This window comes from Heterodontus francisci, chromosome 32, assembly GCF_036365525.1.
Source record: "Heterodontus francisci isolate sHetFra1 chromosome 32, sHetFra1.hap1, whole genome shotgun sequence".
NCBI classification, from domain to species: domain Eukaryota; kingdom Metazoa; phylum Chordata; class Chondrichthyes; order Heterodontiformes; family Heterodontidae; genus Heterodontus; species Heterodontus francisci.
In genome coordinates this window covers 9,397,687-9,421,505 of record NC_090402.1, presented here as the reverse complement: position 1 = coordinate 9,421,505, position 23,819 = coordinate 9,397,687, and the positions used below count along the sequence as shown (strand labels likewise).

The window sequence follows — 23,819 nt, the reverse complement described above, 5'->3', positions numbered from 1 at the left end:
CCAACTAGAAGGACAAGGGCAGCAAATACATGGGAACACCACCACCTGCAAGTTCTCCTCCAAGTCACACACCATCCTGACTTGGAACTGTATCGCTTTCCTTCACTGTCGCTGGGTCAAAATCCTGGAACTCCCTCCCTAACAGCACTGTTGACGTACCTACACCACATGGAATGCAGGGGTTCAAGAAAGCGGCTCACCACCACCTTCTCAAGGGCAATTCGGGATGGGCAATAAATGCTGGCCGAGCATCCCATGAGCAATTAAAAGGTATTACTTCACTTGCACGTGACTTTATCGTGTGATATTGTAATGATGAAAAATACATGCAGCTCTTAAGCCTTTTCATCTCCCTAAAGTCATAGGGAAGGGAAAAACATCATCTTTGCCATTGCATATCATGGCTTGTTTCATGTTAGTGCAGGCAACTGACACCAGGAGAATTCCATTAACAGGCTGCAGCTTCACTGCTCACTCGCTGTATAAACAGGACAGTAATGATGAAAACAGAATGTAATTCTTGCATTAGACTTTTGTTTTTAGCCAATTTGTTATGAGCCTATTTTTTTTTACTCTTTATAGAACAGTGCAGCACAGGAGGCTATTCAGCCCATTGAGTCTGTGCTGGCTCTTTCAAAGAACAATCCAGTTAGCCCCACTTCCCCACTCTCTCCCCAGATTACTGCAATTTTTTCTCCTTCAACTATTATCCAATTCCCTTTTGAAGGCTGCTATTGACTCTGTATCCACCGCCCTATCAGGCTGTGCATTCCAAATCCTAAACACACATTGCATAAAAGTTTTTTCTCATGTGGCTGTTCTTTTGCCAGTCGTTTTACATCTGTGCCCTCTCATTATTGACCCTTCAGCCACTGACAGTTTCTCTGTATTTAGTCTAAGCCGTTCATCATTTTATCAAATCTTCTCTTAGCCTTCTCTGTTCTAAGGAGAACAGCCCCTGCTTCTCTAATCTATCCGCATAACTGTAATCCCTCATTTTTTTTTTGGAACTATTCTAGTAAATCTCTGCTGTCCCCTCTCCAAATGCTTCACGTCTTTCTGAAAGTGATGTGCCCAGAATTGGACACAATATTCCAGCTGGGGTCGAACTAGTGTTTTATATAGTTTTAGCATGACTTCTTGGCTTTTCTACTCTGCCTCTATTTATAAAGCCCATACTGTTTTATAAAAATACACAGCAAATCTTGGCTTTCAATTTCTCTAAGCTTTTAATAATCTGGACACGCTTATCATAGCCCTCTTTTTTGACTGTTGTACAGAAATGCCTTAAAGCATCAGGATTGTATTCTATGATATTGGTCATCTGGTTACAGAGAATATTCTTTTGAATATGAAAAATAATTTCTGAGCATTTGCCTAGTAGCACAGCTTGTAGTTTTTAAAAATTCATTCATAGGATGTGGGCATCAATGCTAAGACCAGCATTTGTTGCCCATCCCTAATTGCCCTTCATCATCTTGAATACAACTGATGGGCATTTATGACAATCCTGTAGTTTCATTGCCACCATTACTGATACTAGCTTTTAAATTCCAGCATTTATTTGATTAACTGAATGTAAATTCTCCCACTGCCGTGGTGGGATGTGAACTCTTGGCCAGGATGTAATGTGGAGGCGGTGGCCCCATTCCCCCATCTGGAAAGTCGGGGGTGTGCCTTCCCCCGCCGGCCTGGGAAGCCACAATGCTATTTTGCCTGGCTCAGGCAAATAATTGCCTGCGGTCGTGGCTTCCGCCCCCATGATGTCCCGCCTCCAAGAGTTGCTAGCCAATCAGAGGGCCGGCAGCTCCTCAGTCCCAGCTGCGCCACCGGGAGCGGTGGCCACTGTTGGGACTGCACCCGGCCCTGGACCCAGCCAGCGATGGAGGCCCGGGTGCAGGTAAGTGGAGTGGGCTCGCCGGAGCCAGTCAGGGAGGCCCTGGCAAGGAGAGGGGAGGCGGCGATTGGGAGGCCGGGTGGGTGGGGGAATAAAGGGGGGGCCCTCCTTGGGGCACTGGGTGCACCAGCCCATACTCAGACTGCCATTAAATAGCCACCTAAGGGCCTCAATTAGCTCAAGGGCTGGTTGGCTGCCCGGCATCTACCCCGCCACTGGTAAAATACGAGTGGAGGTGGGTAGTCAATGGGCATGGCAACCCCTGCCAATCCACCTGATTTTACGCCCTCACCCCCCACCACTTGCCAGCCCATTCTTTGGCATGGGGGGCATAAAATTCTGGCCCATGTCTCCAGATTATTAGTCCAGGTCCCAGAATTACTAATCTAGTGACATAATAACTATGCTACAGTACCCCTCATGAACTGATGTAATTTGCCATCGTGTAGTTGATCTGACCTGTGATTTGCCTTAAATAAAAACAAGAAATGCTGGAACCACTCAGCAGGTCTGGCAGCATCTGTGGAAAGAGAAGCAGAGTTAACGTTTCGGGTCAGTGACCCTTCTTCGGAACTGACAAATATTAGGAAAGTCACAGGTTATAAGCAAGTGAGGTGGGGGTGGGGCAAGAGATAACAAAGGAGAAGGTGGCCTTGTCCAATCTACACCTTTGCTTATAACCTGTGACATTTCTAATATTTGTCAGTTCCGAAGGAGGGTCACTGACCCGAAACGTTAACTCTGCTTCTCTTTCCACAGATGCTGCCAGACCTGCTGAGTGGTTCCAGCATTTCTTGTTTTTATTTCAGATTTCCAGCATCCGCAGTATTTTGCTTTTATTTTTGTGATTTGCCTTTCTGTCGTGAGTTACTGATTTCAGTTTGGCTGTCTTCAAAGTTGCCTCTCCCTCCTAGTCAGTGTTTCCTCGGAAAGATCAATACCACATTCCTTCCAAATAGAACCAAACAGGAAGGGAAACTTTCTCGAATCCTGCAGGAGGTTACAAGCGCTAATCAGTCACTGCTGTTGGAATCTTTTTCTGTCCCTGTTCAACATTTAGCAAGACAAAATGATTATTGTTGTTGCTCCGTGGTCCATTCTCACGTGTGTGTGATACATCCAGAAATGAGCTGGAAAATCTTTCAAATTCTGCATCTATTTGCATTGGTGCAATGTCAGGCACTGGGGATGGGTCAGTTTGGAAGCTGGTTACCAACAACTTGTATAAAAGCAAAATACTGTGGATGCTGGAAATCTGAAATAAAAACAAGAAATGCTGGAAATACTCAGCAAGTCTGGCAGCATCTGTGGAGAGAGAAGCAGAGTTAACGTTTCAGGTCAGTGACCCTTCTTCAGATTTTGATGAAAGGTCACTGACCTGAAATGTTAACTCTGCTTCTCTCTCCACAGATGATGCCAGACCTGCTGAGTATTTCCAGCATTTCGTGTTCTTCTACCAACAACTTATGTTTATCTAGCGCCTTTAACATGAAAAAAAAAGTTTTGAGCTGCTTTACAGGAACCTTTATAAAGTAAAATTTGGCACTGAGCCACATCAGGTGATATTGGGGCAGGTGGCCCAGAGCTTAGTCAAAGAAGAACGTCTTAACAGAAGAAAATGGTAGAGAGCTTTAGGGAGGGAATTCTGGAGCACAGGGCCTCGGCAGCTGAAGGCACAGTCACCAATACTGGAGCAATTAAAATTGGAGATGCTCAAAGGCCTGAATTAGATGTATTTTGGAGAGTTGTGGGGCTGGAGGAAGTTGGAGATAAAAATTATCTGGTCATTTATTTGTGGTCAGGAAGGCATATGTGATACTTTCTTTTATGGGCCGAGGCATAGAGTATAGGAGCAGGGAGGTTATGCTAGAACTGTACAAAATACTAGTTAGACCACAGCTAGAATACTGCATACAGTTCTGGTCACCACATCACTCTAGATGATCGCACTAGAGAGAGTACAGAAGAGTTTTATGAAGAGTTTGCAAGGACTGGAGAATTTTAGCTATGAGGATAGATTGGATAGGCTGGGGTTCTTTTCTTTGGAACAGAGGAGGCTGAGGGGAGATTTAACTGAGGTGTTTAAAATTATGAAGGGCTTAGATAGAGTGGATAGGAAGGACCTATTGCCCTTAGCAGAGATATTAATAGCCAGGGCATAGATTTAAAGTAATTGGTGGAAGGATTAGAGAGGAGTTGAGGAGTATTTTTTTCACCCCGAGGGTGGAGAGGATCTGGAACTCACTGCCTGAAAGGGTGGTAGAGGCAGAAACCTTCAACACATTTAAAAAACACTTTGATATGCACTTGAGGTGTCTTAACCTACAGGGCTTTGGACGAAGAGCTGCAAAGTGAGATTAGGCTTTATTGGCTGGCACAGACACAATGGGCCGAATGGTCTCCTCCTGTGCCGTAAATGTTTCTTTATTCCTATATCTCATTGTTGTTCATGGAATTTGCCATGTGCAAATTGTCTGCTGCATTTACCCCCATTGTAACAATGGCGACACTTCAAATGTATTTCATCAGCTGTGGAGTGTCCTGAGGTTGTGAAAGGTGCTATATAAATGCACGCTCTTTCTTTAAGATTAGAAAATTACAGGCACTAATCTATCTTTTTTGGCACAACAATCAAGCTGCTCTTATTTCACCTTAAATTCTGACCCAAGACACTTCTTGAGCTCATCTTTAATGGCAATTGCTAATTCCTTACTTTTTAAACCATTACCTTACTGTAACAAGATGATTAGTGATTCCACTATATGACGGCAAGTAGGGCTTCAGCCTTCCCTGTGGATCACAGCAAGTCTACACACAAAAGACATCAATGTTCATGGTATAAGGCCTTTATTTGTTGAAAACAGCTCTCTTAAAGCAAAAACTAGCTAATTCGATGGGAGAATGGATTATTCACTGACATTAGCTTGTGGGTGTGAAAACTTTCTGTCTCAGTTAAGGGACATTCAGCAAAGCCCACTTTGTCCCTCTGGGCAGATCTTTGTTGAAAGTATTTGTAAAGTGGCAATGTAGAGTGATATATATATTTACTGTATATTGTTGATTGAATCCACCTACAAAGGATAATTTATGATTTCACAGATCTATTATAGCTGCATTGCTGCTAGTTCTATTGAAATACTATTGTATTGGCTCATTGTACAGTTAATAATGCAGAGAATGAAGAAGAGAAAATAAATTATATAATAGGTTGTATCGTCCTTGTTTGTCACATTCTCCATACACTACTGCCATGAGCTAGTTTTGCTTGGTATTCCTGCTAGCAAAAAAATCTGAAACACATAGAAGAACATAGAAACATTTAGGCACAGACGGCAATCATTTGGCCCATTGTGTTCCTGCCAGCCAAAACATGAGCTATCCAGTCTAATCCTACCTTCCAGTTCTTGGTTCGTAGCCCTGTAGGTTACGACACCTCAAGAGCATATCCAAGTGTTTCTTAAATGCGATGAGGGTTTCTGCCTCTACCACACTTTCTGGCACTGAGTTCCAGACCCCCACCTTTGGGTGAAAGAATTTCTCCTCAACTCCTCTCTAATCCTTCCACAGATTACTTTAAATTTGGTTATTGACCTCTCTGCGAAAGGAAATAAGTCCTTCCTATCCACTCTGTCTAGGCCCCTTATAATTTTATATGCCTGAATTAAATCTCGCCTCAGCCTCCCCTGTTCCAAAGGAGGGAAACAAACCCACCCTATCAAATCTATCCTTATAACTGACATTCTCCATTCTTGGCAACATCTTTGTAAATCTGCTTTGTATTCTCTCTAGTGCAATCATCCTTCCAGTAATGCGGTGACCAGAACTATATGCAGTACTCTAGCTGCAGTCTAACTAGTGTTTTATACAGTTATAGCATAACCTGCTGCTTCTTTTAAAAATGTGTTGTGATCCTGTTGCAAAAGTTGTCTTTATGCCTTTAAGACTGAGAGAAAGGATTTCTCTCAGAACAGTGAATGCTGAACTGGGTGGGGCAATTGCAAGGCAATCTGTTTTCCCAAGCCACTCAGCAGAAAGAAATGACTGTCACATGACTGGCTGTTGGAGAGTTTTTAGTTTCTCTTTTGCAAGAAAAAACAGTTTGGGCTGGAACCTGTTTTTGGAAACCAGAGTAAGAGCCCTCTCGCTGATAGAAAGCAAAAGACCAGTTGCTGCTGGAAACCTGGCGTTTTCAGACTAGAAAAAGAACTCTCCCTGAGAGGAATGCTTGTCTCTTTCGAAAACAAAAAGGAATCTTGCATTTAAGGTGTGGTTTTGACCTGCCTGAAGAGAGGGGAGAAGACCCCTGGAGAGACAAAAGACCCAGAGAAAAAGAATCACTGCTTTGGAGAAAGGCTCCTTTGCTGATAGGAAGCCTTGCATTGTTAAGGGTGGAAAGATTTCTGTTGTCTCCAGTCTCTGGAAACTCTCTGCCTCAAATTTGAGTCCTGTTGTCTTTTTTGTGTGTTTGAAAGATCCTGACACCTCAGGAAAGTTTCTGCTGTTGGACTGCTACTTAGTAAACCAAGTAGACCTGTTGCTGCAACCTTTTGCTGGGAGATCTGTGCGACGCCTGCTGCAGATGAATTGCCTTGAATGCCTACCCACCACAGACTGTTCATTCATTTCGTCTGGAGACTATGAGTGGCATCTGACTATTTGACTCTTGGACACCTCACCGAACCAGAAATAACCCACCAGAACTTACAACCCAATTATTTTATTATTCCTAAGAAACCGCTCTAATTCAAAACATCATTTTAAAAACTGGTTAACCATTGGATTTTGAATGTAAGTGTGTGCAAGAGGGTTAGGAAGAATAAGAAGTTATAAAATCTGTTCAGGCACAGGTTTATCTCATTATCGTTTAAAATTGGTTTATTAATAAATAATTTGTTGTTTAAAGCAACCTGGTTTGGTGTGCTTTATTCTGGGGAATAAATACGGTGTTTAATTTGGCTAATTTTCCGGTAGGTGGGAAACTTTACTAATATGTTGTGACCTGTGGAGTAGTGGAACTGAATTAACAGTGCATTACTCCTACCTTGGTCGTAACAGTCCTGATGTCACAACAATGAGGCATCATGATGTGAACCTGCACTTGATTGGAGAACCATTGTAGGCTGTCAGCCTAGCTGTAGTAGGTTGCACCATAGATTCCCAGTTCTTGGAGTACATGTCCTTCCTTATATGAATAGACAGAATATTCACACTTGCTCATGTGTCAATTTTTACTCTGAGCTTTTGCTTGCCACTCTTCTGTGGACATACAGTCCCGATCATGGTCAATGCCTCAGATTGTGTAAAAGGACTGACATGCTGATCCAAATTGACTATGTGGAATGCTTGCTCGCTGTTCACACGAGTGCATTCTTCATCCTTGTCCTGCTGGCAGTCAGTCTCTCCGCTGACCTGGTGTACCTGCTTGGGCTTCGGTTGTGTTTTGGTGTACCTCTTGTTTTGTTTGCCATCCTTTCTTGCAGACGTTGCCTCTGCCTGTGTTCTGCCACCATTCTTGTGTGCAGCATCCGAGCTCGGTCTTCTGCACTGCCTTGCCCAATATCCTCACATGCCACAAGCTTTACACAGGTCCTGGATACGCCGGACAGTTGCGAATTGGGTAAGTCAGACCACATTTGCTACAAGGCTTGGCAAACTTCTGCACCTTCGTAACCGTAGCAATTGTTGTAGCCGCTCCCAACACTTGTAACTGTTGGCGCACAGCCATGATGGCTTCAAAAAATTCCTTCCATCATTGAGAAGCGAGTCTATGAGTCTGCCCTTCCTTTTCTAGCAGTTTTTTTTTTAAAAAGCCTCTAGTGGTGTAGACGTGATTACCAGTTCTACAACTTGCTCTGAGAATTCAGTATCAGCGAAGACACAATGTTGAGCTTTGTCTCGGCATCTTGCAACAAATTGATCAATGGACTCATCTTGCCTTTGCCAGTAGGTCATAAACTCGAGCCCATGTACTTGGAAATTTAGCTGTACCTTCAGTTGCTGCTCCAGGAATGTCCTGATCTTATTAGGATCCTTCGGGTTTCATTATATGACAATCCAGAGGTATTAACCTGCTTCAAACCTTCATTGCCAAATGCAATCTTAATCTTAGTAGCTTGTTTCTCTGGTTCGGTGACATCCACGTCGAGGAAACATAGCTCCGTTTGCTGTCGGAATAGTTTAAATACAGACGCTCTGTCTGACGCCTTCCAGTCCATTACTGGATATCTGAAAGCTATTGACATGATAATCCTTTCTATTTTTGTTTTTCCCAGGAACAGTTATTTTGTGTTCATCCCACAACAGGTAGCATAAGTGAGCCAGTTTAACCCTTGAGTCTTCTTCCTTTCTTTGGCCTCCTTGTCTCGAGAGACAATGGATAAGCGCCTGGAGGTGGTCAGTGGTTTGTGAAGCAGCGCCTGGATTGGCTATAAAGGCCAATTCTAGAGTGACAGGCTCTTCCACAGGTGCTGCAGATAAAATTGGTTGTCGGGGCGGTTACACAGTTGGTTCTCCCCTTGCGCTTCTGTCTCTTTTCCTGCCAACTGCTAAGTCTCTTCGTCTCGCCACGCTTTAGCCCCGCCTTTATGGTTGCCTGCCAGCTCTTGAGTATTAGTTTGTTTTCTCAGTACCAGGAGAAACATACCATTTGTTTCACCGCAAGTTTGTTTATGGCACCATCTCTAATGTTGACATGTTCATTTGTTTTTTTTTCATCTTTCGTCATACAGTAAAACAAAGGTGTAATCCATTTTGTTATCTTTGTCTTCAAAACAGGAGGGAAATCTTCCTCTCTGATCTTCATTTCCAAAACTAAATTTTGAAAAATATGAAATTGCGTGATAGTTTCAATCATTATTTGCAGCTCTCCAGTGCATTCACCATGACAGATGGTCATCACTGTATTCCCTATTGTCTCCGCAAAAACACATGAAAGTGTGTAGCTGCAACATCTCTCTGGGCTTCTCTTCCCCACCCTCCCACCAAGTGGGATCAACGTCAAGATATATTGAAGGCGTAAAATCACCAAGAAGTCCCATTAGACACATAGGACACACTCCCAAAAGTCAATAAACTGTCTTTAGTGCCTTCCTGTATATTTCTAGCATATTCTGTTTTTATTTCATATTTCATTTTAATACTAGCTGCTGAAGAAAAAGCATTTGCCTAGGCCATGATGTATCTTCCATGACAGTGTATGTGATGAGTCGGAGGATACACTATTTCATAATATCAGCAAATTATAATGGAAGTGTTACAAGAAATAAGCCCTGACTATTTCAGGAAATGCACGCTACATGAAAGGCTCAATATATTCCTAGTAGATTCCCTGAAGCATTGTTTCTAGTAAGTTAGAGAATGCATTTGCAACAGTGTTGTTAATAGATGTAATGTCTGAAGTGCAACTGGAATTAAATGTGACACATATAGAAAGTGTGCACTGAATGCAAGACTTTTAATATATTATAGCTGCATTGATTAGGAACACATCTTATTGGTTATAGCTTATTCTGTGAGTGAGCCTATAGTGGGCAGGTGAGTGACTCCTTGGCTGCTGTTTGGTCCACTTCACTGCTCAATATTCTTACAGTTCCTGTAGTGAAGCTTGGGTCAGCCTTGACTCAGTAATAGCACTTACTATTGAGTCAGAGGATTATGGTGATTCTAAAGCGCAGTTTGGAGATTTGAGTACATTGTTACGGTCCAGTGAGGAGGGGTTAAAGGACTTCCATCTTTTCCCTCTCCTTGTTTGACCACAACAGGTTTAATTCTTTCTTAAAGTGGATGTACTGGCCAATTCAGCAGGTGCTTGATTACTTACTTGCTATGATCATAAGAACCAATCAGACAGGTTTTCTTGAGTTAACAAAGAAAGGGGATAACTTTTTTGTACCTAAACCGAACTAATGAAATAATAAACAAGGCGCCAACTTTCACTCTCACGCACACATTAGAGGTTTACATACACACAGGTTACAGAATGGGGAAAGGTAGATTGGTTATGTTAGAAGCCATAAAAAAGGTATACAGTCTGTGGAGTTTCGTGATTTGGCTGGCTTCTAGCTGAATTCAGTGGTCCTGAGGTTTTAGTTTGAAGAGGTAGATGTCTGGTTCGGTGAGTCTCTTGGAAATAGTGATGCGTATGATTTCCTCCAATGGGGTTTCTGATTGTAGACAGAGTATGCAAAGGTAGTCAGTCAACAAGCAGATTTTAAAACTTTCAAGCTGGAATAGAGAGAGCGAGAGAGAGACCCCACTTAGGGTCTGCTCATGTCAGAGTCCAGTTGCTTCTCCTCTGCTACAGAGAAAACCAGTTTTAAACCACAGATGGGGAGGGGCTTGTCACATGACATTCAGTGATTCAAACATAGTAGTTAGCAGTATTTTTCTGCTGGCTGAGAGAACAGGTAGTTCCTTTAAACTTCCTAGGTCTTGGTTCTTTCTGGGGACTGAGCAGACATTTCATCTCTCCTCACAAACATTGCAGAGTAGGATACAGTGTTGCAAATTAGGTGATCTTAAGCTGCCAGCAAAAAGTTGATCTTTTAAAAATGTCTTTAAAAAAAATACAATTTCAGATCTCCAGTCAGTGGACCAAAGAAAATTATCATTCAACAAAACACATTGGCAGAACAATATAATATAGTCTGATACGTTAGTCGAGTAGGGAGGGATTATATACTGAGGTCCCATGTGCCTGCTCAGCTGAGTGTAAAAAAAATCCATGTCACTGTCCAGACTAACATTTATCCCTCAACCAAGGTGACTGAAACAGATCATCTGGTCGTTTCAAAAGAATCTCTTTGCTTGGGGACATTCTGATGAAGTGAAGGCAGTATATAAATGCGAGTTCTTACTTTTTCCGCTTAAACTTCTGGAGATTGTCTAGGACAGAAGTGGGTGAATTCAGCTGCCCTTCCATGCCTGCATCAAGCAGATCACTGATGCCCTCTTTGCCAAGGCTGACAACTTTATTACAGACACCAAGGGCAGTATTTTTGCCCCAATATAGGAATATGAACGGAGGTGGGCAGGAGTGTAATTTTTCCGGCACTATCCCACGCCTGGGGCATTTTTCTGGAGGCAGGTTTGGGAGCAGTAGGACTACTCGCCCAAGCAGCAGGGAGCCAATTGAGGTAAGTAAATGATCAATTAAGACCAGTTATCAGGGGCCGACTGGAATTTCCAGCAGCTACCTGGAGGTGGCCATCCAGCAGTAGACCAGGGGGTTGGGGAACCATCACTCCAGGAAGACTGTGAGGGCCCCCTCTCCTCCCACCCCACAATGGTGGCCCGGCAATTGTGGCCATTTTATATTTCAGATTTTTTTGAAGTTAATGAGTGGGCTGAGATGAAGGCTCACTCGCTCCTCCTTAACTGCAATGGCAGGCTGCAGCTCCTTCTGTGCTGGAGGGCCTCCAGTTGGCCTTCAAGCTTCAAGAGCCTGCCTGTCATCCTAAGTTGGATGATCGTGTCCCTGGCTACTAATTAGCCAATTAAGGGAAATTGACTGCTAGGTGATTGCTCCCAACACAGTGCGGGGTCGGGACTCCCATTTGACCCTAACATTGGGCTCCTGACCCAAGAAGCAAAATCCTGCCCCAGCCGTCTGCAGGAAAGGGCTGTTAGCTTTACTGTCACAGCAGGCTTTCCACAAGTTTAGGTCGCAAGTTTCTGTGTGCAGACCCCGGCAGGTTAAAAACCCAAAATGGTGCAAAAGGGTTACGTTCCTTCAGTGGGTAAGTAACCTACTCGTTTTTAATTGCCAACCTGCCTGGTTCATGGCAGATAGGTATGGTTAAAATCATGCCCTGCCCCCTCGCTACTGAATAAGGTCTGCAAATATTTTCCTGTAGTTTGCAATGATAAATATTGTGAAGTAAAATAATATGAATGCAATGTGTTTCATAGTTGCTGTAAAATAAACAAATATATTCTAATCTTCCTGCATTCCTGATATTGATGCAAAAATATAATTACAGCCTTCAAACATTTATCAATGCGAAACTTATAACATGTTAGTCCCATCATCAATTACGCTTATTATATGGCCGTTCTGTGCAAGTGGGACTAAAAAATGAGTTAGACCAAATCCATAAGAGGTTAGAACAAGGAAAATGAAACTTAATATGGACCACTGTAAGTATTACTTGTAGGAAGAAAATATGGATGAGGTAAGTACTTTGTGAATGGTGTTGAAAAAGCTAACAGTTGAGCTGAAAATGACCTTAGGGTTTTAATAGAGTCAGTGAGTAGTTGAATTTGGCCTAACCATCAGCCTCAAGAAAACGAACATCATGGGGCAGGATGTCAGAAATGCTCCATCCATCAATATTGGCGACCACGCTCTGGAAGTGGTTCAAGAGTTCACCTACCTAGGCTCAACTATCACCAGTAACCTGTCTCTAGATGCAGAAATCAACAAGCGCATGGGTAAGGCTTCCACTGCTATGTTCAGACTGGCCAAGAGAGTGTGGGAAAATGGCGCACTGACACGGAACACAAAAGTCCGAGTGTATCAGGCCTGTGTCCTCAGTACCTTGCTCTACGGCAGCGAGGCCTGGACAACGTATGCCAGCCAAGAGCGACGTCTCAATTCATTCCATCTTCGCTGCCTTCGGAGAATACTTGGCATCAGGTGGCAGGACTATATCTCCAACACAGAAGTCCTTGAAGCGGCCAACATCCCCAGCTTATACACACTACTGAGTCAGCGGCGCTTGAGATGGCTTGGCCATGTGAGCCGCATGGAAGATGGCAGGATCCCCAAAGACACATTGTACAGCGAGCTCGCCACTGGTATCAGACCCACCGGCCGTCCATGTCTCCGTTATAAAGACGTCTGCAAACGCGACATGAAATCGTGTGACATTGATCACAAGTCGTGGGAGTCAGTTGCCAGCATTCGCCAGAGCTGGCGGGCAGCCATAAAGACAGGGCTAAATTGTGGCGAGTCGAAGAGACTTAGTAGTTGGCAGGAAAAAAGACAGAGGCGCAAGGGGAGAGCCAACTGTGCAACAGCCCCAACAAACAAATTTCTCTGCAGCACCTGTGGAAGAGCCTGTCACTCCAGAATTGGCCTTTATAGCCACTCCAGGCGCTGCTTCACAAACCACTGACCACCTCCAGGCGCGTATCCATTGTCTCTCGAGATAAGGAGGCCCAAAAGAAGTGAGTAGTGTGTCCAATTGTTGCAGAGCAGTAATCGACAATAGCAGATAGAATGCTCAACAATAAACATTTTACTCCTATTAATTCAAATGATTGAATAATTCATTTCTTTCGCAGTGAAAACAAAACCTTCTGCTCAATCTTAATTCAGGAACTTAATTTGAATTAGTGGATAATTGACATTTTTCAAGGTGCAAAAAGGGCTTTGAATTGACGGGAATAGACCACAGCCGAGACAACAGAGTATAAATCAGAGAAAGTCATATAAACAAGTGAATCATGTTTTGTTCATATCACACTTTGAATGGCACAAATAAGTCTGGTCACCGAGACATAAGGGAGTTTTTCAGTCCTTGAAAGTAGCTCAGGGAAGAGTCAAACAACCAAACCTCAGCATCGGAGAACTGAGTTCTGAGGTCAGACTTGAGAAACTTGGGTTTTTCATCCTTGAGAGGGGACAACAGAGAGGTACCACAAAGAAACATACCAGATAGTAAATAATAAAGACAAAAAAGACTTGCAGTTATATAGCGCCTTTCACCATAACATGGCATCCCAAAGAACTTTACAGCCAATGAAGTATTTCTGAATTGTAGTCACTGTTGTAACGTAGGGAGGGCACAGCAAGGTTTCACCAACAGCAGTGATAATGATCAGATAATATGTTTTTCTGATGTTGATTGAGGGATAAATATTGACCAGACATCATGGAGAACTCCCCTGATATTCTTTGAAATCATGCCATGGGATCTTTTTATGTCTACCTGAGAGGGTCTTGCTTTTAACGCCTCATCTAAAAGACAGCACCTGCAACAGTGCCGCATTCCCTCAGTACTATATTGGGTGTTGTCCTTGATTGTTGTGCTCAAGTCCTGGAGTTGGAATTTGAACCCACGACCTTCTGACTCAGAGGGAAGAGTGATACCAACTGAGCGACGGCTTGCACTAAGGAAGGTAGAAAAGGGCGATACAGAACACTACTACAAACTCAATCATGATAGTAGGTCCAAATGGTCAAAAGCAAATCAGGACTGCGTAGCTCAATGGCAACAAAAGGCTAGGAATCATTTAAGAACATTTGGGAATCTGAAAAAGGGCTTTTTCCCCTGGTTGGACAGGCTAAAATGGAAGGCCTTCCTCAGTTGTATCAATCTTGTTATCTTGTTAAAATTTAAAATATTGCAATGATGGAATGCAACAAGGTTAATAATCATAATACATAGATGTATAGCACATGTTGGTAGTAGATATGCTGAGATTTAAATTGTAACCTGTGTTTCTCATTTCTCTAGGAGAACCCTAATCCTCTGTGCTGTGTTGTATTGTACTTGTTACCTGGGACTTGCACAAGTACTGCCTGAAGGTAAGATGTGTTTCATTAATAACTATTTATCAATGGAACAATGATAACATGTCAGTAAAAATGTAATTTCTAATCATTTTGGTAGCTGTGCAGAATATTAGAGAATCTCATTCTCTGAAATTTAGATGCACATAATAAATTATTTTCTCAAGCAATTTTGTACACAACTGAGAATACTTCCATTAATATAAAGATTGGCCGTAATGAAGTAAAACTAGGTTGGTAATTATAATGCTTCAGTGAAGAAATGGGCTGTGTGGTGCTGTGCTGAATCATTCAGATGTTTGGCTGTATTAAGCTTGCTGATCTCAGCAGTGGTATGGACACTACGGGCGGCCTGTAGGAGAAAGCTTAGTGATTTGGATTAGCAAGGAGGGAAAGACTGAAGTTAGCAAGATTTCCATCAAATTGAGGAGACAGATTGAAGATAATTGGCAAAAAAAAACAGGGGTGAAATGAGATTTTTTTAACACAAGTTGTTAGGATTTGGAATGCACTGTCTGAAAGGGCAGTGAAAGCAGATTCAATAGTAACTTTCACAAGGGAATTGTATATGTACTTGAAAAGGAGATGTTTGCAGGGCTATGGGGAAAGAACGGGTGAATAGGGCTATCTAATTCAAAGAGCCAGCACTGACATGATGGACTGAATGGCACCCTCCTGTAGAAAATTGAAAAAGAAAACTACACTGGAAAATAAGGATAATTATTAATTGTTTCCTACTGGTACACTACTTTAAGTGAGACACGCATGTAATTAACGTGATAACACAGGAGGTTTTTGGGGCTACATGCAGGTAGATTGGCTCATGGTATATCCATATTAAATCTATCTAATACAGGCACTAAATGTATCATGCCTATATTTCCAGCTCTGCAGCACTCCTGAGGGCCTCTGTCAGTTGATTGACATTGGTCCTTATTAAATGGGCAAGCTCGCCCAAATAATGTCTATGAAGTTAGAGTCCCAAGTTGGGACCAGCCTCGGGCCTCCTGGTTAGGACACCCCGGAGTAGATGTAAATTAGTTGTAGGTTGTGATGAATTGTACAGTGTTTCTTAGCCAAGTAGATGGGCAGGTCGTTCATTCCCAGCGATCTACCAATGCCATTTATGAATTATCCACCAAGTTTTCCATCAAACCTTTATCAAAGGTCTTGGCATCCAATCTGTGCATCAGTTGTGGACGCTGCATTGAGTATATTCAAAGCTGAGATTGATAGATTTTGATCTCTCAGGGAATCAAGGGATATGTGGAACAGGCAGGAAAGTGGAATTGAGGCAGAATTTCAGCCATGATTGGCTCGAGGGGCTGTATGGTCTACTCCTGATCCTATTTCTTATTCAGAAAAGGGCAGAGTGAGATGAGCAGAGAGTTCGGGGTGCGGTGGGGGTTATACGGTTGGATGAAGTTTTACAGAGAGGGAGAGGGAAGGCCCTGAAGAAATTTAAACAGGGGGATGAAAATTTTAAATTGGAGAACCAGCAACCAATGTATGTCAGAAAGACAGGGTGATGGGTGAACACAATTTGGTACAGCATAGAATATGAGCAGTAGAGTGTTAGATGAGTTGTAGTTTGTGGACAGTGGAGAATGGGAAACCATCCAGGAAGGCATTGGAATATTCCAGTCTGGAGGTGGCAAAGGCACAGATGAGGGTTTCAGCAGCAGATGGGTGAAGTAGAGGCGGGTGACATTATGGAGGTGGAAATAGGAAGTCTTTGTGCTCAAGAGTATGTCAACTCGTGGTTGAGTACAATGCTGAGAATATGAACTGTATGGTTCGGCTTGAGACAGTGGCAGGAGAGATGGACGGAATTGCCGGCGTGTGTGGAGTTTGTGGTGCAGGCGGATGATGATGGCTTCAGTATTCCCGTTCTTTTACTGGAGAAAATTGTGGCTCATTCCTGACTGGATATTGAGAAGCAATCTAGCAACTCAGACAAGGGAGGGGGTCAAGAGAAGTGATGGAGAGGCAGAACTGGGTGTCGTCACCATACATGCTTAAACTGATACCGTGTCTGTAGATGATGATGCCAAAGGGCAACTGGTTGATGAGGAATTGGTGGGAGGGTGCAAAGATAGTTCACTGGGGGACTCCAGAGGTAGCTTTATGAGGGTTGGACGAAAAACCATGTTTTTGATCAGTTAGGCAAGAATAGAAGCACTATTGCCATAATTTAGTTTAGTTTAGTGATACAGCACTGAAACAGGCCCTTCGGCCCACCGAGTCTGTGCCGACCATCAACCACCCATTTATACTAATCCTACACTAATCCCATATTCCTACCACATCCCCACCTGTCCCTATATATTTCCCTACCACCTACCTATACTAGGGGCAATTTATAATGGCCAATTAACCTATCAACCTGCAAGTCTTTGGCATGTAGGAGGAAACCAGAGCACCCGGAGAAAACCCACGCAGACACAGGGAGAACTTGCAAACTCCGCACAGGCAGTACCCAGAATCGAACCCGGGTCCCTGGAGCTGTGAGGCTGCGGTGCTAACCACTGCGCCGCCCCTAATTGTGATTAGAAATTCAGTCTGGGGAATTACAGGGGTTGAAATGCTATTGTATCACTCACTCAGCCAGTGCACGCCTGATGCAAAGTCTTATTTAGTACATGGAGCTATACTGTATTTGCTATCTGTTACTGATTGTCTTGAAATATTACTGGTGGTATTCATAATTGTGAAATCTTATTTACTCATACAGGCCAACTGTTTGTTTTATATTGACAATCAGTTTTTGAAAGGGTGTTTTGCCTTCTGACATCATCCAGGACAAAGTAGCCTGCTTGATTAGCACCAAATCCACCACCTTAAACATTCACCCCCTCCATCAGCAATACACAGTGGCAGCAGTGTGTACCATCTACAAGATGCACTGCAGCAACTCGCCAAGGCTCCTTCGACAGCATCTTCCAAACCCATGACCTCTACAGCCTAGAAGGACAAGGGCAGCAGATGCATGGGAACACCACCACCTGCAAGCTCCCCTCCAAACCACACACCATCCTGACTTGGAACTATATCGGCCGTTCCTTCATGGTCACTGGGTCAAAATCCTGAAACACCCTCCCTAACAGCACTGTGGGTGTACCTAGGCTCACCACCACCTTCTCGAGGGCAATTAGGGATGAGCAATAATGCTGGCCTTGTCAGTGATGCTCACATACCAAAAATGCATAAGAAAAATTCTAGATGTATATCCTAGAATTTTCCATGCTTTTTTAATTGCTTCACCATATTGTGTAGAGACAGAAAGTTATGAGTTGGCTATTACTTCCAGTTGTATTTGAGTGTGTACATCTACCAATTCAATTCTATTAATGTTATATGATTAATATTTATTGATGCATGTGAAATATTTGATTTATTGCATCGTGCACTATGAAATATTTTAGTTATACACATAGTCAGTAATATTTCACTTGCGTGTATGAGTGGATGTCATATGTCATTCCCAATTTCAACATCAATGGATGTTTTTCCACAAATCTTTCACAATCGTTCCCATAACTCAAATATAACTGTACATGTTGTGAAATGGGGAAGGCCAAAATCTGCTATTTACTGTAAATTGTGTTGGCAATCACAGGCTTGTGTGAAAATAGCTCCGGACTAGTTTAACCTTTGTTAAAACAGTTGCTCAGGGAATAGGCAATTGAAAGAAGTGTAAGGCATCCGTTATATTATTGACTGTAAAAAAAAAACAAGTCTGCAGACGCATGACTCAAGCCAGAATATAAACCAATGTCAATTAAAGGATCATATGTTTTTTTTTGTATTTGTTCTTACCGTAGGAAATATTTGTGACTTGCAACCAAGTTACTTCAATGTAAGTCAGCCTTGAGCAAAAACTTTCATTCGTAGTCAGAAGAGAATATAAAACAGGAAACAGCACCTCCCCACCCGACCCCAGCAAAAACAAAAGTACAGATTGATGGCTGCAAATTATTAAGCGTCATATGCAAAAGATACTGTTGTGTTATGGTGACCGTTGATGAATTTGCTTCCCAGTTTGGATATGTTTTTTGCATCAAAGGTTGGTCTTTTACACTGAAGCCAGTGTGTTCCTTTATGCCTAGTGTTGGTATGGTTGCTGTTGCTTTTTTCCTGATTTCTCTGGCACCTTTTCTTCATCTGAGCGTATGACACCTTCCAGCTCTTCTTTAAAGTTCTTATCTATTGATCTTTCATGTCCCACTGTGATTTCTTTGGTGAGATTCCTTTTCCATTTTTTCCTCCTTTTATCCTTCAGTCCAAGTGACTGCTCATGCTCAGTGTCTTCAGCCTTCAGTTCTCTATTTGACTTCCTTTCTCTCCTGCCTCACTCAACTGCACCATAGGTACAAGCTCCATTATCACCACCCTCAGCTGCCCTCTGGATCTCAGTGACCAAATCTCCCTCAACTTCTGTCCTAGATAAACTCCCACCCCCCCCCCCCTCCCCCACTTTAACTCTGATTCCAAATTCCTCCTCCTCTGACTCGCCACCTGCCAGGAGATCATTTCTGATGTCAACCTACTCAACAGCTCCCTTGTTTCGATTTTATTTGACCTGTTCCCTCTAAATCAAGTGGCTATTGTCAACATCTGTGAGGCAAACCGCCCACCTGTCAAGACTGAGGCACACATTATTTTGCCAAATGAACATTAAAACTTAAAATTGCAAACCCTGACTGGAAGGACATTTGCTGAGTGCCAGACAATGTTGAAACAATGGGGGCACAGCAGTTACTTCCCCAATACACAGAAGTGGCCAAACCAGTTTTAGTCACATGACTGGCTGGAGTTTTTTGATTTTGAACTTCCAACAGAAGATTTGAACTCAGAACGCTGTGTGCTCTTGGACTGAACATCTCCTCTCCTGTCTGCCTGCTTCCATTTCTTCCCACTGAACTGAATCTTGTGAAAACACGTGAAATTCAGAGAAAGGTTTCCTATACGAACAAGGTTTTAAGAAGATTCCTAGGCCCCAATGAAACGCAAGACCATATCTTCAAACAAGGACTACAGCGAGCTGCAGAAACAGTAACAAGATATTGCCTCAAACTTGTCTTTTCTTCTGTGTTTTTCTGTCCCTGTTTGCATGTGTGTACCATGTGTGCATGCTAGCATGGGTGCGTCGTATATCCATAGGCGTTAACTGCATTAGAGTTCAAGGTTAAAGTTTAATAAATTTCATCATCTTTAAACCAAACAAAGCCTGTTTGTGCTCATTTCTTTGCCTTATAATTGGAAAGTTGTGAACAAGGATCCACAAAGGAGGAGCTCAAAGCACAGTGCATTTAAAATTAAACCCTGTTACAGGTGAAGATAGTAAGAGACCCCTAGACACATTGCTCACCTGGTTGTAACAACATCAAACAAAGACCGTGAGGGGAATTTTAACCCCCTCACTCTCACTCTTGCCCTGGTATAATCCTCACCACTGCAACTTCAAGTCCAGAGGCTGCAAACTGGAATACAGCTGATGCAATCTGGTCATCCATTGGCAGAACTGCTTTAAACATGTTAAGCAACACAGTATCTGAATTTCTCTTTCTCCACAGCCTATTTCCTCCATTGATGTTCCTAGATCATTCTTGAGGGTATGGACAACCCAGACTTCATTTCTCAATAACTTACTTCCATCTCCATTTCCTACCCATTTTCTCAATCCTTGCACTATCAGAGCTTCTGGACTACTTCATCTCGAAAGATAACAACTATCTATAGGTACTGCCTCAGCTGCCACTATTTCCTCCTTCCCCCTTGCTCTTATCAGTCACTAGTGCCGCTGTCAGTGGGCGCTTGCTTAATGCTTTTGGATAATATGCCTTTACTATGTTACTGGAAGTGATATTGAAAGTAAGTGGTTTAATTTCTTCATTCAAATTGCAAAGAAATTCCATACAAATGCAATTTTTAAAATTCATTCTTGGAATGTGGGCATTGCTGCCTAGTACAACATTTATTGCCCATCCCTAATTTCCCTTGAGAAGGTGGTGGCGAGCTGCCTTCTTGAACCACTGCAGTCCATGTTGGGTAGGTACACCCACAGAGCTCTTAGGAAGGCAGTTCTAGGATTTTGACCCAGCGATGTGTTATGTGTTTTCTCATATTACAAATAGCAATTTCTAGATTTACATACAGCTATATTTGAGGGTATCCTGATATCACAAAGTTATGAAGTAAAAATTGGAATATTGTTGTGTATTTCCTGGAGAGAAGTACATAAATGAGACTCTGAAGCTCAAAATAAAAGCTTCAAGCTCCAGCAGCCTTAAGCATTCATTTTCTAAGTATGAACTATGCATTTCTTTGAACCTCATTTTAATTGAACTCTTCAAGAAAAACATTAGAAAATTAATGCTTTAGGGATAGGTTCAGTGAATAAATTAGTAAACCTGCTTTTGTAATGTTATCGTTTTAGCTGCTTCAAAAGTGTTTTTCAAGTTTCTAACTTTTTATGGCATATATTCATGAACAAGAACATTTACTTTAAAAAAAAAGTTTATCCAGTGTCTAATGATTATTGGGACCCCGATATTTACTGGGAGGGAGCATAGGAGTATGGTTGTGGGGAGAACCCTGAAATTCAGGGAGCGCAGAGGTCCTGATGAATTTAACGGCAGGACCTCTATCATTTTTCTCCTCTGTTTCCCAACCGATGGCCAGTCAGATTGACAGGCTGACCGACTGCCAGATGGAAATAGAACTGTAGAGCACCATGGTTGGGGATCATTGGAGACGGTCCCTGGCAACTGGGAAATGTCGGGGGGAGTTGGTGGGGCTGGCAATCAGGAGGGATGGAGGACTGTGAGATCGCAGAGCAGAAGAGAGAGGGGGCAATCCCAGCAGTAGATTTTCTTGGAAGGGAGGGGCACGAGGGAGCACTACCTTGTCCCACAAGCAGTGCTATAAAAAGCACTTAACTGCTTGATCCACTTTACTGTCAGGTTTTATAAAACCTGGGAAACCCAGTTGGCCAGTGTTAAATTTAAATTAGGCGATTAACTGCACTGTCAGAGACTGCTTTATTTATTTATTGATTGATTGATATAGCACTGAAACAGGCCCTTCAGCACACCGAGTCTGTGCCAACCAACAACCACCCATTTATACTAATCCTACATTAACCCATATTCCCTACCACATTCCCCTACCACCTACCTATACTAGGGGCAATTTACAATGGCCAATTTACCTATCAACCTGCAAGTCTTTGGCTGTGGGAGGAAACCGGAGCACCCGGTGGAAACCCAAGCGGTCACAGGGAGAAGTTGCAAACTCCACACAGGCAGTACCCAGAATCGAACCCGGGTCACTGGAGCTGTGAGGCTGCGGTGCTAACCACTGCGCCACTGTGCCGCCCATATATCATAATGGCATACCTTGCCCCTCAAGAATAGAATGCAGACACATCATGTGACCCGCCACTGAAAAAATGGCGGTGGGCATCTATGCAGCAATTTGTGGTCTTGTTACATATTTTATTTTTAGATCTCCACCCCCACCCCACTCTCGTCTGTCGTGGTGAGGGTTAAAATTGGCCCCCGCCACCAAGATTATTTTTGATAAAATGTTGTCAGCGCACAAGATATACAGCTTGAGAGCTTGGTACAGTGGAATGTATTGACCTCAGTACCATGGACAGCACAGAGAATCTGTCAAAGAGGAACCGTCTGCAGTAAACAGTACAGTTCACTGAAACTGAAGTGCATATTGTTTTGTTAACATAGGAGCAGTAAATGAATCATGATGGAGAAATGGTCTGTTATAGTTTATTATTACTGAAGTTAAAATGATTACATTAATCCATCCAGGGTGCAGCATACCCATTCTCAACATCCTGTATGGCCGCGTCACTCCCTATCTCAGTAACCTCCTCAGCTTTACATGCTCTTCGACATCTCTGTGCTCCTTCAATTCTGGCCTCTTGTGCCTTCCTGATTTTCTTTGCTGCACCATCAGCAGCCAAGTCTTCAACTGTCTGGACCCGAATAACGGGAATTCCCTCTCTAAATCTGTTCACCTGGCTCTCCCCCCTTTAAGACGCTCCTTAAAACCTACATCAGGAACCAAGTCACCTGACCCAATATCTCTTCAAATGATTCTTTGTCAAACTCTGTTTCGTAAATGCTTCTGTGAAACGCCTTGGGATGGTTTACTACATTAAAGGCGCTATATAAATGCAAGTCATTGTTACTGTGTTGCACACTGCATACCTTAGCTGTTGTGCAGCATCTTTGTTGCTGCAGAATAACAAAAGCTAAAGTTCAATATTTTGTGCTTGACAATCTTGATTTATATCACTTTAATTTTACAGGATCTGCATTAGCGGCAGTCAAAGTGCAGGACATTGTTTATTTTCTCAAGGAAAAATTAGACTCATTTCATCCTTTCTTAAACAAGCAAACCTATTGTAGTGTTACTCAAATGTAGTCTGGAGCACAGTTGCAATGTTTAGCTTTTTTATTCTTCCATGTGATGCGGGTGTTGCTGGCAAGACCTGCATTTGTTGCTCATCCCTAATTGCCCTTGTAAAGGTGCCTAGGGCTACAGCTTTGGTCCTCCCTGTTGTGAAATGTCGTCTAAATAGGCATATCCTGAGGGCCGTTAGAGTCTCATTGCTGCTGTTGATGGAAATTCCTCTAAATTGGCAGCTGTTTGGAAATCGCTTACTCCTCTCCTTGAAAAGAAGCTAGATTATTGAGGTTGGAAGAGGTCACCAGGAAATAACTGCTTTCCTTTCCTTTCAAGAAAGAGAATAAAGACTTGCATTTCTATAGCGCCTTTCACAACTTCAGGAAGTCCCAAAGCGCTTTACAGCCAATGAAGTATTTTTTGAAGTGTAGTCACTGTTGTAATGTAGGAAACCAATTTTGTGCGCAGCAAGCTCCCATAAGAGCAATCTAATAATGACCAGATAATTTGCTCTTTGGTGATGTTGATTGAGGCTAAGTATTGTCCAGGACACTGGGGAGAACTCCCCTGCACTGGAATAGCCCCAGGGGATCTTTTACATCCATCCGAAAGGGCAGACAGGGTCTTGAGAGTCATCGAGAGATACAGCACTGAAACAGGCCCTTCGGCCCACCGAGTTTGTGCCGACCATCAACCACCCATTTATACTAATCCTACATTAATCCCATATTCCCTACCACATTCCCACCTTCCCTCAATTCTCCTACCACCTACCTACACTAGGGGCAATTTACAATGGCCAATTTGCCTATCAAACCTGCAAGTCTTTGGCTGTGGGAGGATACCAGAGCACCCGGCGGAAACCCACGCAGACACAGGGAGAACTTGCAAACTCCACACAGGCAGTACCCAGAACTGAACCCGGGCTGCTGGAGCTACGAGGCTGCGGTGCTAACCACTGCACCACTTTGT

The 23,819-nt window shown here is 43.0% G+C and overlaps 1 protein-coding gene across 1 annotated transcript in view; it reads left to right on the top strand.

Moving 5' to 3' along the window:
- Positions 1-23,819, top strand: part of col27a1b (collagen, type XXVII, alpha 1b) — a 592,171-nt gene that overhangs the window by 23,224 nt on the left and 545,128 nt on the right. Inside the window, exon 2 of the mRNA XM_068012172.1 lies at positions 14,359-14,429. Coding sequence (XP_067868273.1) covers positions 14,359-14,429 — 71 coding nt within the window. The remainder of the gene's footprint in view (positions 1-14,358; positions 14,430-23,819) is intronic.